This window comes from Doryrhamphus excisus, linkage group LG16 (assembly GCF_037039965.1).
Source record: "Doryrhamphus excisus strain RoL-2023G ecotype Guam linkage group LG16, RoL_Dexc_Guam_v1.1, whole genome shotgun sequence".
NCBI classification, from domain to species: domain Eukaryota; kingdom Metazoa; phylum Chordata; class Actinopteri; order Syngnathiformes; family Syngnathidae; genus Doryrhamphus; species Doryrhamphus excisus.
The window spans coordinates 16559286-16575276 of NC_136372.1; the positions used below are offsets into that span (position 1 = coordinate 16559286).

Below are 15991 nucleotides of genomic sequence, written 5' to 3' on the forward strand. Positions count from 1 at the left end.
AATGAGGGCTTAGTTAAATTAGATAAAAGTGCATTAAAGGGGATTATGTCGCTTCTTTAGCAAATGGCAAACAAACAATATGACAAAGACATATTGGAGGAACTCGCTTGTTCGTTTTTTTTTTTTTTTTTTTTTTTGGACTCGCGGCTCAAAACAGGTTGAATTTAGCGGGGGAGTCAAGAGAAAGAAAAGACAAAGTGGCAGTTAAGGGCCAAGTGTGAGGGAGGAGGGCAGGCAAGTGGTCCAGAGTTAATATACAGTACAGGAGGTGTGTGTGTGTGTGTGTGTGTGTGTGTGTGTGTGTGTGTGTGTGTGTGTGTGTGCGGGCCAGGCTGGACATGTTCGGTAGCCGCCTGTTGAGGTCACACTGTGGAGGCGGGAGTAGTGTTGCTGCAAGAGGAAACTAAGAGCCCTCCACAATCACAAACACGAGGAGAGAGGAGAGAGGAGAGAGGGGCTTCATGGGGGGCCTCCTCTCAAGGTGTGTGTGTGTGTGTGTGTGTGTGTGTGTGCATTTACATACAATTCAGTTACACAGAAGTGTCTAATTTAGCTATGCTTCCACTGTAATCGTTATATAATAGTTAGCGTAAGGCAATGTGTGTGTGGGGGGGGGGCTTAATACAGTAATCCCTCGTTTATCACGGTTGGTTGATTCCAGACCTAACCGTGATAGGTGAATGTCAGCAAAATATGATTCCTAATTTATTAATGGAATAGTTCGACCCGAGTGAGGACAGGAAGTATTTTATTTTATTTTATTTTATTTTATTTTATTTTATTTTATTTTATTTTATTTTATTTTATTTTATTTTATTATTTTATTTTATTATTTTATTTTCATTCATTCATTTTCTACTGCTTATCCTCATGAGGGTGGCGCGGGTGTTGGAGCCTATCCCAGCTGTCTTCTAAAGGCGAGAGGCGGGGTACACCCTGGACTGGTGGCCAGCCAATCACAGGGCACATATAGACAAACAACCATTCTTTTTATTTTATTTTAATGTACATATTTCAGCAAAATGTAAGTATTTTTTTGCCTAAATGAAACATTTTAAGCACAAAAATTTAATTAAAAAAACATTATATATAAATATAAGGCGGCTGCACAATGGACGAGTGGTTAGCGCACAGACCACACAGCTAGGAGACCCGAGTTCAATTCCACCCTCGGTTATCTCTGTGTGGAGTTCTCCCCGTGCATGCGTGGGTTTTCTCCGGGTTACTCCGGTTTCCTCCCACATTCCAAAAACATGCTAGGTTAATTAGCGACTCCAAATTGTCCATAGGTATGAATGTGAGTGTGAATGGTTGTTTGTCTATATGTGCCCTGTGATTGGCTGGCCACCAGTCCAGGGTGTACCCCGCCTCTCGCCCGAAGAAGACAGCTGGGATAGGTTCCAGTCCCCGCCCCCCCCCCCCCCCCCCCCCCCCCCCCCCCCCCCCACAGCCCTTGTGAGGATAAGCGGTAGAAAATGAATGAATGAATGAGTTCTCCTCCTATTTTGTGTGGAAGTGGTAACTTTTTGGATTCTTATTTTGTCTTTCCCCACCCTCGATCATCTCTGTGTGGAGTTTGCATGTTCTCCCCGTGCATGCGTGGGTTTTCTCCGGGTTACTCCGGTTTCCTCCCACATTCCAAAAAAAACATGCTAGGTTAATTAGCGACTCCAAATTGTCCATAGGTATGAATGTGAGTGTGAATGGTTGTTTGTCTATATGTGCCCTGTGATTGGCTGGCCACCAGTCCAATGTGTACCCCAGACAGCTGGGATAGGCTCCAGCATATATAAGTCATAAATCAATATAAGGCATTCAGAAGATGCATTCACAGACATTGTGACGATATGATAAACGAGTGTGCTAGCAAGTGCGTGTTAATGTATTCCTTCAGTGTTTTTCCATGGATGGAATAACGAATGCATCAATGAAGGTGTGCTTGGGATGGATTTATTCCGTTGTAGGAATTGTGTAGGTAAATCATCCCAGACGACGAGAGTAGAAAGTCAATGGAAGTTGCTGAATAAGATGGAGACGGAGGAGGAAGTGAATGAGAAGGAGGATGGAGGGTGGAGGTGTTGGCTGGACCACGTCGAGCCGTCTTGTGCCAACATTCTTTCCTGTCTCGCACTCGGCTCCAATAAAAGGCCTCACAGCCTGGAAGCGTCTGATTCCTTGACAGTCAGGAAATACTAGCAATGGAAGTTCGGTCAAAGTTGCGTCAACAAAGCCAAGTTATTCTGCTTTAAATGCGTTTTTCCATGAATTAGACGGTTCCGAGATGACAGTAAACGCATCATGACTCAGCAACACTTGTAGAAGGCGGAGAAATGAACCGATTTCGTGCTGTGGGGAATTTCACAGATTAAAAAAAAAAAACAAAAAAACACAGTAAGTCCACTTAAAGAGCAGATGGCGAACGCGAACACAATCGAAAAAAAAAAAAACGCCTTCGTCAAAGTGTGACAGTTCTCGCTGTAAACCTTCAAAGAATGACACTTTTGAAATTGTGCTTTCGGTTTCGCTTTTGTTTACTCTTTGTTTTGCGTTCCCGTAAACCGAGGTCGCGGTTGCGGTGCCAAGCGGAATCCTCGGTGATTTTCCCCGTGACGAGGCTTTTAATAACGTGAAAGTGTTGGAGTGTTTCGAGGAAGGAGCGATGGGGGTCGAACTGACTCACTCTGACCCCTCCTCCCATCTTCACAAGCGGCATTGTGGGTATTTATACTGTTGGCGTAGGATGTTCAACCCCCTTATGTAAGTCCTTACACCGACCCAGGGTGAACGCCGGCTTTTGTTTTGGACTATTGACTTCTTTCCACTACCTATTTAGCACCCTGCTCCTCGTCCTCTTGGATCAGCATCTTTTCCCACCTCCTTGTCTTTTTTTTTTTCTTCTTCTTCTTCTTCTTCTTCTTCTTCTCCCCCCCCCTCGACTTCAGCGAGACAGTCAGAGCATGAAATAAGAAGAGCAGTCTGTCTCGCCTCTCCGCTCGCGTTCTTACAACAGGCTGCCAGCTCTGCCGAGGCTGTAGTCATGGAGAAGCTCCCAAGTCCGGCTGCCAGCCAGCCAGAAGTTCAGGAAGTTGGTTGCAGGAAGTAGTTTAGGGCGTGCATGAAGCCAAATATTGCCTTCGATATATATGTCAGTATCTTTGTTTGGGCTAAAACACAAATATATACACTAAAAATCATTCATTCATTCATTTTTTGCTGCTTATCATGGTTATGCTGGAGCCTATCCCAGCTGTCTTCTTCGGGCGAGAGGCGGGGTACACACTGGACTGGTGGCCAGCCAATCACAGGGCACATATAGACAAACAACCATTCACACTCACATTCATACCTATGGACAATTTGGAGTCGCTAATTAACCTAGCATGTTTTTGGAATGTGGGAGGAAACCGGAGTACCCGGAGAAAACCCACGCATGCACGGGGAGAACATGCAAACTCCACACAAAGATGACCGAGGGTGGGGAAAGACAAAATAAGAATCCAAAAAGTTACCACTTCCACACAAAATAGGAGGAGAACTCATTTATTCATTCATTTTCTACCGCTTATCCTCACGAGGGTTGCGGGGGGTGCTGGAGCCTACCCCAGCTGTCTTCTTCGGGCGAGAGGCACCCTGGACTGGTGGCCAGCCAATCACAGGGCACATATAGACAAACAACCATTCACACTCACATTCATACCTATGGACAATTTGGAGTCGCTAATTAACCTAGCATGTTTTTGGAATGTGGGAGGAAACCGGAGTACCCGGAGAAAACCCACGCATGCACGGGGAGAACATGCAAACTCCACACAAAGATGACCGAGGGTGGGGAAAGACAAAATAAGAATCCAAAAAGTTACCACTTCCACACAAAATAGGAGGAGAACTCATTTATTCATTCATTTTCTACCGCTTATCCTCACGAGGGTTGCGGGGGGTGCTGGAGCCTACCCCAGCTGTCTTCTTCGGGCGAGAGGCACCCTGGACTGGTGGCCAGCCAATCACAGGGCACATATAGACAAACAACCATTCACACTCACATTCATACCTATGGACAATTTGGAGTCGCTAATTAACCTAGCATGTTTTTGGAATGTGGGAGGAAACCGGAGTACCCGGAGAAAACCCACGCATGCACGGGGAGAACATGCAAACTCCACACAAAGATGACCGAGGGTGGGGAAAGACAAAATAAGAATCCAAAAAGTTACCACTTCCACACAAAATAGGAGGAGAACTCATTTATTCATTCATTTTCTACCGCTTATCCTCACGAGGGTTGCGGGGGGTGCTGGAGCCTACCCCAGCTGTCTTCTTCGGGCGAGAGGCACCCTGGACTGGTGGCCAGCCAATCACAGGGCACATATAGACAAACAACCATTCACACTCACATTCATACCTATGGACAATTTGGAGTCGCTAATTAACCTAGCATGTTTTTGGAATGTGGGAGGAAACCGGAGTACCCGGAGAAAACCCACGCATGCACGGGGAGAACATGCAAACTTCACACAGAGATGGCCGAGAGTGGAATTGAACTCGGGTCTCCTCGCTGTGAGGTCTGCACGTTAACGTTTATGACCTTCCAAATAGACTTTTTAACATTAGAGCCCTCTAGACATGAAATAGCATCCCTATAGTCACCTTTACACTCCTATGACCAAATATAGTAACATTACCGACACCTTTACATTACCGAGAAAACCCACGCATGCACGGGGAGAACGTGCAAACTCCACACAGAGATGGCCGAGTGTGGGATTGAACTCGGGTCTCCACTTGACCGCCGTGCAGCCCAAGATAGCTATGTATATATTTAAGTTGAAGAAACATTCACCTACTATACTATATTAGATTGTAAAGCTATTCAATACAGTAATGTTTATATTGTTAAATGTTTCCTTGTTTTATGGCTTTAATGGCTAATGCTTGCTAAATGTAGCGACACTGATCCCTCTTGCTACGTCTTCTTAATAAGTGTATGTCGAAGTAACGCTGGACTGACAATCCGACTGTGGTTGTTTTGTTTGGCGAAGCGAAGCTGCAGATTCAGAAAGGTTGCAAGTGTGTGCTGCATTGACATCACCCGCCGTATCTGGCAGCATCTAAATCTGGGACATCACTGTGCGACATGTCATTGCATCTCACATACACACACACACAGACACACACAGACACACACTGGCAGCTCATTAGTGGAAAAAGCTGTGCAACGTTGGTGTTGTGCCAACATTACATAAAGAGAATATACGAGGGAGGCGGGGACTAGTGAGGAGACGATAGAATAGGAAGAAGAAAACAATGTTTGTCTGTTTGGGGGTCCGGAAGAGGGGACGAGACGACGACAACAACAAAGAAGATAGGTCACGCCTAGCGTCACTTTCTGCAATTAAAAGTGAAAAAAGAAGCAAGCAAAGAAGCCTTCCCTGCTGGTTGAGAAACAATCCACAATGATGGCGATAGCTGCAGGTACACCACATCAAAAAGTATTGAGCCACATGGTCAATACTTCACCTACAGGAAGTAAAAATAAGATACAGTGTGTTGCGGTACTTATCTAAAAATAAAACAATTGGAAAATATTCCATTCCTATTAAAAGACAGAGAAACCATGCTAACCTCGAAATTAGCTTGAATGTTACTGAGTCAGATGTGTACGGCACCCGGAAGTTCGGAAGCCATGTTAATAAATAAAATTCAGTAAAAAAAAAATAAAATTTAACATAATTAAAATTAAGTAAAAATAATTACAAATTAAATAAAATTTAAATAAAATTAAAAAGTTAATAAAATTAAAATTAAATATAATTAAAATTAAGTAAAAATAATTACAAATTAAATAACATTTAAATAAAATTAAAAAGTAAATAAAATTAAAATTAAGTAAAAATAATTACAAATTAAATAAAATTTAAATAAAATTAAAAAGTAAATAAAATTAAAATTAAGTAAAAATAATTACAAATTAAATAAAATTAAAATTAAGTAAAAATAAATTATAAATATACTAGGAAAGCAGGAAGTGAACAAATGTAACAGTTACTGATTATAAAAGTACCAGATGGAGGGGTAGGATTTAATAAGCTTTGCTTCTTCCTACTCCTTTCGGACATGTAGGAACTGTGAACTGATGCACGTTCAAATGAAATATTACCATTACCATTTTAGTCATTGAGTTTCATGCATATTTGAATCACATTGAAGTACATTGTACACGTCTTTCATTGCACTACTACAGTACCGCCTCACCTTTGCTGCGTCAAATCGATTGCGGCGTTTTTGATGAAGCAATAACAGCACATATCATATTTCTGTTATGGCATATTTACATCAAGCGGTTTTGTTTTGTTTTGGCCCAAGGGTCATTTCATTGCATGGTGCGCGCGTCTATTTGCGCGTCTATTTTTGCAAAAACAATCTGTTTGTGTTTTGGTAAAGGATTTGGCAGCAGCTATACTCCAAAAGAGCAGTTGCCTTGAAGCAATATGTGCACACATTTCCATCTCTACCTCCATGCCTCCCTCCTCCCTCCACCCTCCACCCTCGCTTTGTGTATTCAATCTGTGGTATGACTGGGATGAGTGGGTGGGCTGTACGTGTGTTGTATCATATCAGTCAGGGGGCGGTGTGACCAAAGAGGAGGATATTGCGTGGGAGTCAAGTACCATTGAGGTGTGCACATGACCGCGTATGTGCGTGCACGAGATGAAGAAAAAAGACTTTGTATTAATTGTCATCCTTTTAATCGGTGTGTGTGCTTTGGAATTACGATAATAGAAAGTCTTTGTCTTATTATGGAACAGCTGGGATTCACAGTGAGCATATTTTCCAAGTCGCTCCAGAGGCTAATTATTTATTTTTTTATTTTTTTATTTTTTTATTTTTTATTATTATTATTATTATTATTTTTTTTTATTATTTTTTATTTATTTTAGTACTGAAATGGTTTCGATTAGTCGAGTACCATATTTTCCGGACTATAAGTCGCACTTTTTTTTTTTTTCATAGGTTGGCTGTTCCTGGGACTTATACTCCAGAGCGACTTATAAATGAAAAAGATATTTATGTTTCATAAACACTGGACAACTTTTGTGTTTATGTTTATTTTTTGTGTAGCTGAATAACCATTGTGTTAGCATAGCTTACACCTATTAGCATGTTCTCTATTCTTTTATTATTGTTAAAACTTAAATTATTTCATTATTATTTATTTATTATTATTATTATTTATGTATTTATTATTATTATTATTTATTTTGGACTTGTGCAACTTATACTCCGGAGCAACTTATAGTCCTATAAATATGGGCCCTCGTGCGGGGGGGGGGGCGGGGGTAGCAAACATAAACAGTTAGTGTCCGCTGATATGTGAGAATATCCCATTATGCCTAAAAATCGATCTACTTTCACGCATGACTATGGAAATAAAAAATAAAATAACTGTCAGATAACTGATTAATCTTTGCTTGTCTTGGATTAATTTATTTCAAATTCAAGACCAAGAACAGGCATTTAATCTCGACGCAATATAGCACATATAGGAACAACAAGCCTGAATAGGCGTCCGCTTTGTTAAAGTAACACTTAGCTTCACCGAGTTCTCGATCTATTCCACATTACTGAATCCGCTGTTGTTATTTTTGTCTGCATATTTTACCACATATAATGATGTATTTTTTTTTAATGGGGGGTAGGGATAGCACCTTGGACAGTTAATTTCAGGTGCAGTCATTAGGACCGTTTGGGTGCACGTGTGATTGCCAAGTTTATTTTTAGTCAACTCCACTCGTCATGCCTGTCGGTAGGACTGACATTGATCAGGGTGGGATGGCTGACGCTGGCTGACTGTGCATCCAGGCTTTCACCTCTTTCTGCACCGCCGACTGTTGTCAACCTCAGCACACATTTTGAAGAATTATTATTTTATATGTAATATATTTTGGAGTAATTGCTCATGGAGATTTTTTCTAATACCAGATATGAAATTTTGCAGCATAAAAGGAAGTTACTTTTTTTTTTTTTTTCCCCCTTTCATTGCCGCCGTGTGTAAGGAGCACTTATCCAGAGTGGCTGACAAAGGCTCACTGGTGCAGGACTGACAATAAGAGTGTGTGTGTGTGTGTGTGTGTGTGTGTGTGGGCGTTAATAAGACAGAACCCTCTGTACATTTACCACTGTAAGGTACATCGCACATTTCACAGCTTTCAGACCCAAAAATAACACGGCCATTGTCGAGTGCCCCTATATAACATACTTTGCATTTCTTTCTTTTGTTTCAGTGTAAAATAAGTCACATATGATGTGCTATATATATATCACGAAATTGACAGTTACTATGGTACCCATTATGTCATTGGATGGTCACCTTGTACTTTGGTACGAGGTGCATTGTTAAAAAAAAAAACAAAAAACTTTAAACTGTATTATGGAAAGCAGGAAGTGAACAAATAACAGTTACTGATTGTAAAAGTACCGGATGGAGGGGTAGGATTTTACAATTAAATAAAATTAAAATAAATTAAAATAAAACTGTAAAAAGAAATGTATTAGTTAAATAGAATTAAAATAAATTTAATTTATATTAGGAAAGCAGGAAGTGAACAAAAAATAAATTAAAAAAATAAAAATTAAGTTAAAAAAAATTATATTAGGAAAACAGGACATGAACAAATGTAACAGTTACTGATTGTAAAAGTACCAGATGGAGGGGTAGGATTTTACAATTATATTAGGAAAACAGGAAGTGAACAAATGTAACAGTTACTGATTGTAAAAGTACCAGATGGAGGGGTAGGATTTTACAATTAAATAAAATTAAAATAAAACACTAAAGAAATTTATTAATTAAATAGAATTAAAATAAATTAAATTTATTAGGAAAGCAGGAAGTGAACAAAAATAAATTAAAAAATAAAAATTAAGTAAAAAAATAAAATAAAATAAATTAAAATTATATTAGGAAAGCAGGAAGTGAACAAATGTAACAGTTACTGATTGTAAAAGTACCAGATGGAGGGGTAGGATTTAATAAGCTTTGCTTCTTCCTACTCCTTTTGGACATGTGGAACTGTGAACTGATTATGGGATGGCACTCAATTGTAATCTGATGCATGTTCAAATGAAATTAAACCATTACCATTACATATTGTAACTGCATTAATCCTTCCCTGAAACGTACCCTAACCATTCAATCAATTTCTCCCATAAGAAATAATGTAAATACAATTCATCCGTTCCAGAAATCCAAAAATGTTTACACAAAAAAAAATTCCAGTTTTACATGCAGAACAATTTAAAATGCATATAAATACATAAAATTACATTTAAGGTTACTTTTACCTTCCTTTAAAGATGACACAATGTTGCATGGACATCAACATCAACATCGACACCACCTTCTTGTTTTGCCATGAGTTATTTCTTCATAAGTCTTTTCTTTTGATCACGGCTGCAAAATAACACAAAATGGAGCCAAAGGAAGTTGCAACTTGATAAAGGTGAAAAATACTATGAAAAAAAAAACTCATGGCAAAACAAGAAGGTGGTGTTGATTTTGCTGCCACGGCCTTCGTAAAAAAAAAAAAGTTAATTTGATATACAAATATACAATATACAAATGTTTTATGCATGTAAAACTATTTTTAAAAGTTTTTGTGTCAATATTTGTGTTAGTTAGCAAGAAGCTACGGTCAACTGCTGATGATGTCGCAGATGGATGACGATGCTGAGTCACGGTTTCTGTTTGACTGCGTTACCAAGCTAATATGCTGCTAGCAAGGATGGTTTGTGATTAAAAAAAATACATAAAGTACACACGATGTATTAATAACATGAAGTTTTTGACATTAAACAAAAAAACATGCTAACCAGAGCGTACGCAAACCGAGGTTCCTTAGAAAGACCGAATGCTGTTTGTGACTGATTGAAAATGTCTTATACTTATTTATTTGACTAACGTTTTTCCTCCTTTCCCTCCACAGTGTGCTGTTTTGTGGTGCACAAACGCTGCCATGAGTTTGTCACTTTCTCCTGCCCAGGAGCTGACAAAGGACCGGCTTCGGATGTGAGTACTACGCATACTTTCATGTACCACAGAGTACAAATTAGCACGCGTGAGAGTTGACACCCGGGGATGTGGAAATGCTACATGATGACTGGTGATGATGGTGCAAATGCACTGTAGCGACACAGACCCCTTCATCAGCTCACTAGTCAAGATTTGACGTAGGTTCCTTCATTTTATTTAGTATTCCTACCACTTTAAATGTGGGAGGAGTTAGCGTAGCAATAATACAGTGTAATTATAATAATAATAATAATAATAATAAGAGGAAGCAGAGGAATAATATATTCATTCATTCATTCATTTTCTACCGCTTTTCCTCACGAGGGTCGCGGGGGTGCAGGAGCCTACCCCAGCTGTCTTCGAGCTTCCTTCCCCTTCCTTTCATCGTGTCGTCTTATTACCCATTATAGTGTACAGGAAGTGACAGTGTCAGGGTTTCAGAGTTGAGTTTTAGCTTATTGTGGGTTTTAATTTTAATATTATTTTATATATTTTATATATATTATATTATTATATTCTATTATATTCTATTATTTAATTTTAATATTATAAAATTTTAGTATGTTGCTGTTGTGAGGTAATTTAAGCCTTGTTGCTAGCAATGTTGGTGTTATTATATTATATTATATTTTATTATATGATTATTATATTATATTATTACTATATTATATTATTATTTAATTTTAATATTAAAAAATAGTATGTTGCTGTTGTGAGGTAATTTTGTTGCTAGCAATATTGTTGCCATTATATTATAATATATTATAGTTATTATTATATATTATTGTTATTATTATATTATTAAATTTTATTATTATAAAATTTTAGTATGTTGCTCTTGTGAGGTAATTTAAACCTTGTTGCTAGCAATGTTGTTGGCATTATTATATTATATAAAATTATATTATGTTATATTATATTATTATATTTTTATTATTACTATATTATATTATTATTATATTATTTAATTTTAATATTGCTGTTGAGGTAATTTTGTTGCTAGCAATGTTGTTGGCATTATATATTTTTATTTTATTTTATTTTAATATATTATATTTTATTATTATATTATTGTTATTATATATTATTATTATATATTTACATTTTAATATAAAATTTTAGTATGTTGCTGTTGTGAGGTAATTTAAACCTTGTTGCTAGCTATGTTGTTGGCATTATTATGTTATGTTATGTTATATTATAATGTTATTATTACATTATAATATTGTATATTATTATTATATTATTATTTTATATTATTATGTTATTATTATATTATATTATTTAATTTTAATATTATAAAATTTTAGTATGTTGCTGTTGTGAGGTAATTTAAACCTTGTTGCAAGCAATGTTTATTATAATATTGTAATAAATATATTATATTATATTATATTAGTCTTATATTGTTGTACTATATGGATGTTATGAGGACTTGTTTAGATTTTATACGCTCCGTGTTTTGACTCTGCCGCTTCTTGAGGACGCCTTCACTCGAGGAAGTGCTCGTCTCCTTGCGTTTGCTGTCGTCGTACGTGTTTCACCTGCAATAGAAGTGTCAATCATCTGCTTATTCATACGTCGTCTTTGTATTCTACGTACGCCAGGCACTCTCGGAATTACTCCCCTACTGTCACCCTCTCCTCCATTCCCTCGCTTCCTCCTCTATTTAAATGCCACTCCACCCCGGGGGGGAAGGGGGGGGGGGTGCTCTTAATTACGGGGCCTCAGCACCCCCCCCCCCCACTGTGTCATTTTCTTAATGAGTTTGTGGCCTTATGACCCGAGTTCCTGCGCATTTAAATGTAGCATTACGCAACAGAAGAGCCACGTTTATGTGTTATCGGCGGTGCTGTTAAGGACACATGGAGTCGTGGGGAATATGACGCTTTCTTGTATTTTCCCGGACTGACAGATTTTGTGCAGCTTGATGAAGCCGTGGCGCCCACGCACACCTGCAAAGACTCGGACAAGTTGAAACAATGAGGCGCTTTATTTCAGTCGGCTTCGTTTATTAGCGTAATTTTGTAACGAAACGAGCCACAAAGATCACGTTTGTGATGGCCGCTACCACCACAGTCGATGTTAGCGGCGAAGAGCGACAAGCCATCGCCAAGCTCTTTGTCAAATTTCATCCCGAAGAAGGTTCTTTATGGTGATGAACTGCAGGAGAAGACGAGGGGGTTAATAGAGGTGATGCAAACTGCATCCATCACGCAAGCCACCGCGCAGGACTGCGGCGACCACCAAGGTCGAGATAACTGGACCTCAGCTCCGTTAAATACTTGCTGCTCTAAGTCTTCTTATTGGTTTTTTGACATTGAATGACATTGAACACAGCAATATTTTCTTCATTTGGGATTCCAGGAATCGATCCTTTATCGCGGTTGGTTGGTTGGTTGGTTGGTTCCAGACCCGAGTGAATTTCCTTGTATTTATCATTGGAATATTTTCATAGTTCCGACATACAAACGCTGTTTAATGTATTCATTCATTCATTTTGCAAAGGGGTGCTGGAGCCTATCCCAGCTGTCTTCTTACGGCGAGAGGTGGGGTACACCCTGGACTGGTGGCCAGCCAATCACAGGGCACATATAGACAAACAACCATTCACACTCACATTCATACCTATGGACAATTTGGAGTCGCTAATTAACCTAGCATGTTTTTGGAATGTGGGAAGGAAACCGGAGTACCCGGAGAAAACCCACGCATGCACGGGGAGAACATGCAAACTCCACACAGAGATGACTCAGGGTGGGGAAAGACAAAATAAGAAGCCAAAAAGTTACCACTTCCACACAAAATAGGAGGAGAATTCATTCATTCATTCATTTTCTACCGCTTATCCTTACGAGGGTTGCGGGGTGTGCTGGAGCCTATCCCAGCTGTCTTCTTAAGGTGAGAGGCGAGGTACACCCTGGACTGATGGCCAGCCAATCACAGGGCACATATAGACAAACAACCATTCACACTCACATTCATACCTATGGACAATTTGGAGTCGCTAATTAACCTAGCATGTTTTTGGAATGTGGGAGGAAACCGGAGTACCTGGAGAAAACCCACGCATGCACGGGGAGAACATGCAAACTCCACACAGAGATGGCCGAGGGTGGAATTGAACTCATGTCTCCTAGCTGTGAAGCCTGCACGTTAACGTTTATGACCTTCCAAATAGACTTTTTAACATTAGAGCCCTCTAGACATGAAATAGCATCCCTATAGTCACTTTTGCACTCCTATGACCAAATATAGTAACATTACCGACACCTTTACATTACCGAGAAAACCCACACATGCACGGGGAGAACGTGCAAACTCCACACAGAGATGGCCGAGGGTGGAATCAAACTCGGATCTCCTAGCTGTGAGGTCTGCACGCTAACCACTCGTCCGCCGTGCAGCCCTTTTTAGATGCCTTTTTTTCCTCTTACATTCCAAAAAAACATGCTAGGTTAATTAGCGACTCCAAATTGTCCATAGGTATGAATGTGAGTGTGAATGGTTGTTTGTCTATATGTGCCCTGTGATTGGCCACCAGTCCAGGGTGTACCCCACCTCTCGCTTGAAGAAGACAGCTGGGATAGGCTCCAGCACCCTTTACGACCCGGTAGAAAATTAATGAACTTTATTAGAGCCCTCTAGGCATAGTATAACAGCCCTATAGTCACTATTACCCATTATAGTGTACAGGAAGTCAAAGTATCAGGGGTTCAGAGTTGAGTTTTAGCTTGTCGTGGGTTTTAATTTTAATATTTTATTTTATATTTAATTTTAATATTGGCGACACGGCGGTCGTGTGGTTAGCGCGCAGACCTCACAGCTAGGAGACCAGGGTTCAATTCCACCCTCGGAACCCTCTCTGTGTGGAGTTTGCATGTTCTCCCCGTGCATGCGTGGGTTTTCTCCGGGTACTCCGGTTTCCTCCCACATTCCAAAAAAAACATGCTAGGTTAATTAGCGACTCCAAATTGTCCATAGGTATGAATGTGAGTGTGAATGGTTGTTTGTCTATATGTGCCCTGTGATTGGCTGGCCACCAGTCCAGTGTGTACCCCACCTCTCGCCGTAAAAAGACAGCTGGGATAGGCTCCAGCACCCTTTACGACCCTCGTGATGATAAGCGGTAGAAAATGAATGAATGAATGAACTTTATTAGAGCCCTCTAGGTATAGTATAACAGCCCTATAGTCGCTATTACCCATTATAATGTACAGGAAGTGACATTGTTGTGGGTTTATATTACATTATTTAATTTTAATATTATAAAATGTTAATATGTTGCTGTTGTGAGGTCATTTAAAGCTAGTTGCTAGCAATGTTGTTGGCAAAGCTAACGTCGTATATTGTTGTACTATATAGATGTTATGAGGACTTTATATGCTTTTGACATAAGACGTCACCTCCTGCTCATGGACAGCTTTACTTCCTTTTACCACGGAGTTCTACGGAGTGCAGGACTCCTCCCCTTTTCTGAGCGCATGACGCCGAGGTCGTTTATGTGGGTCACGACCGCCGAGGCCGCATGTTTGTCAAGGACAATAGCTCGGTGCGGCCGTGGGAGAGAAGATTTATTGTGCATCGTCAGTAACGTTGTCATCCTCTGGACGCCACTAAGCCGCTCGCCTCCTCTCGTTTTCTCTCCTCCGTCTCCCGATAACGATGTACGTTTAAAAGAAGAAGTCAATTATAGATCTGGGTTAATAGAATGGTCGCCCTTGGGGAGAAGTCGAGGGATGAGATGCTCTAATGAAACCTACATTCCAGGTCCTCAAGTCAGCTGATGGTGGTACTCAAGATGTGGATGTGGTGACTCTGTGCATGACAGGCAATATTACGTTGTTTTTTTTTTTTTTTAAAGGCATATTAGGACTGTGTTGCCTTGGCAGAGGTTTGTAAGCAACTTTATTGCTAATGCACAACCACATGACAAAAAATAATTCTGCTCTATTCGCTATTTTTTGTAATAATCTTACTTCCAGCCAAGTTACATCGTTCCTCACGGTCCATAATATGAAAAAAAAAAAAAAAAATCTTCCACTCCTAAAAAAAATCTGTTATTAAACATCATTTTCACGCGTGTTAATTAGCCGAATCACAACCAAATTTGGTACGCACCTTTTTTGGGACGGATAAACATTTTGTGTGTCAAATTTGAGCACGATTGGTTGAAAAAGATGGCCGCCATCCTGCTAAAATGTGTCCGCGTGGGCTAGGGCAGGGGTGGGCAAACTACGGCCCGGGGGCCACATCCGGCCCGCCAAGTGTTTGAATACGGCCCGCCCAATCTTTCCAAAGTATTTCATTTAAAGTCAACGTACAACCTGGCATCATGGCCTGAGCCAACCTTTTGATGGTTTTATCAATTTTGTTTTTTGACATGGTTTGTTGTTTACAAAGTGCTCCTGAAAAAAGGGACGCAAGTACATAATAATAATAATAATAATTATTATTATTATTAGATTATTATAATTATTATATTAATGCTAATTATTATATTAATTATATATAATATTATTGTTATATTTACATATTTTACATAATAATATAATAGTTATTATTTTAATTTTATTGTAATTATTATATTTTATTATTTTTAAAATGTTTAAATATAAATATAAAATAATAAATAATAATAGCAGATTGCATGACAATTTTACAGATACAATAATACCAGGTGGACTGTTACGTGTAAAATATATATAGTCTGCCCCCCCCCCCGCGAGTCAAAAAGTTTGCCCACCCCTGGGCTAGGGACTTAGCAAGTATTATATGTCCATAAGCCATTGACTATTTATTTAGTGGTTAAGGATATCTGTGTTGTTATTGTTATAATCGTTTAGAATCACCTTGTAGAATGAGCAGAATGCTACAGTAACGGAAAATGGAAAAATATTTTCCACCAGCATTTTTTTGTTTTTG

The 15991-nt window shown here is 39.2% G+C and overlaps 1 protein-coding gene across 3 annotated transcripts in view; it reads left to right on the plus strand.

Moving 5' to 3' along the window:
- The window catches only part of prkcbb (protein kinase C, beta b), a 98819-nt gene that overhangs the window by 19585 nt on the left and 63243 nt on the right, over positions 1 to 15991 (plus strand). For all 3 annotated transcript variants that reach the window (XM_058048359.2, XM_058048358.2, XM_078797322.1), the window contains exon 3: positions 9981 to 10063. In XM_058048359.2, the coding sequence (XP_057904342.1) occupies positions 9981 to 10063 (83 nt within the window). The remainder of the gene's footprint in view (positions 1 to 9980; positions 10064 to 15991) is intronic.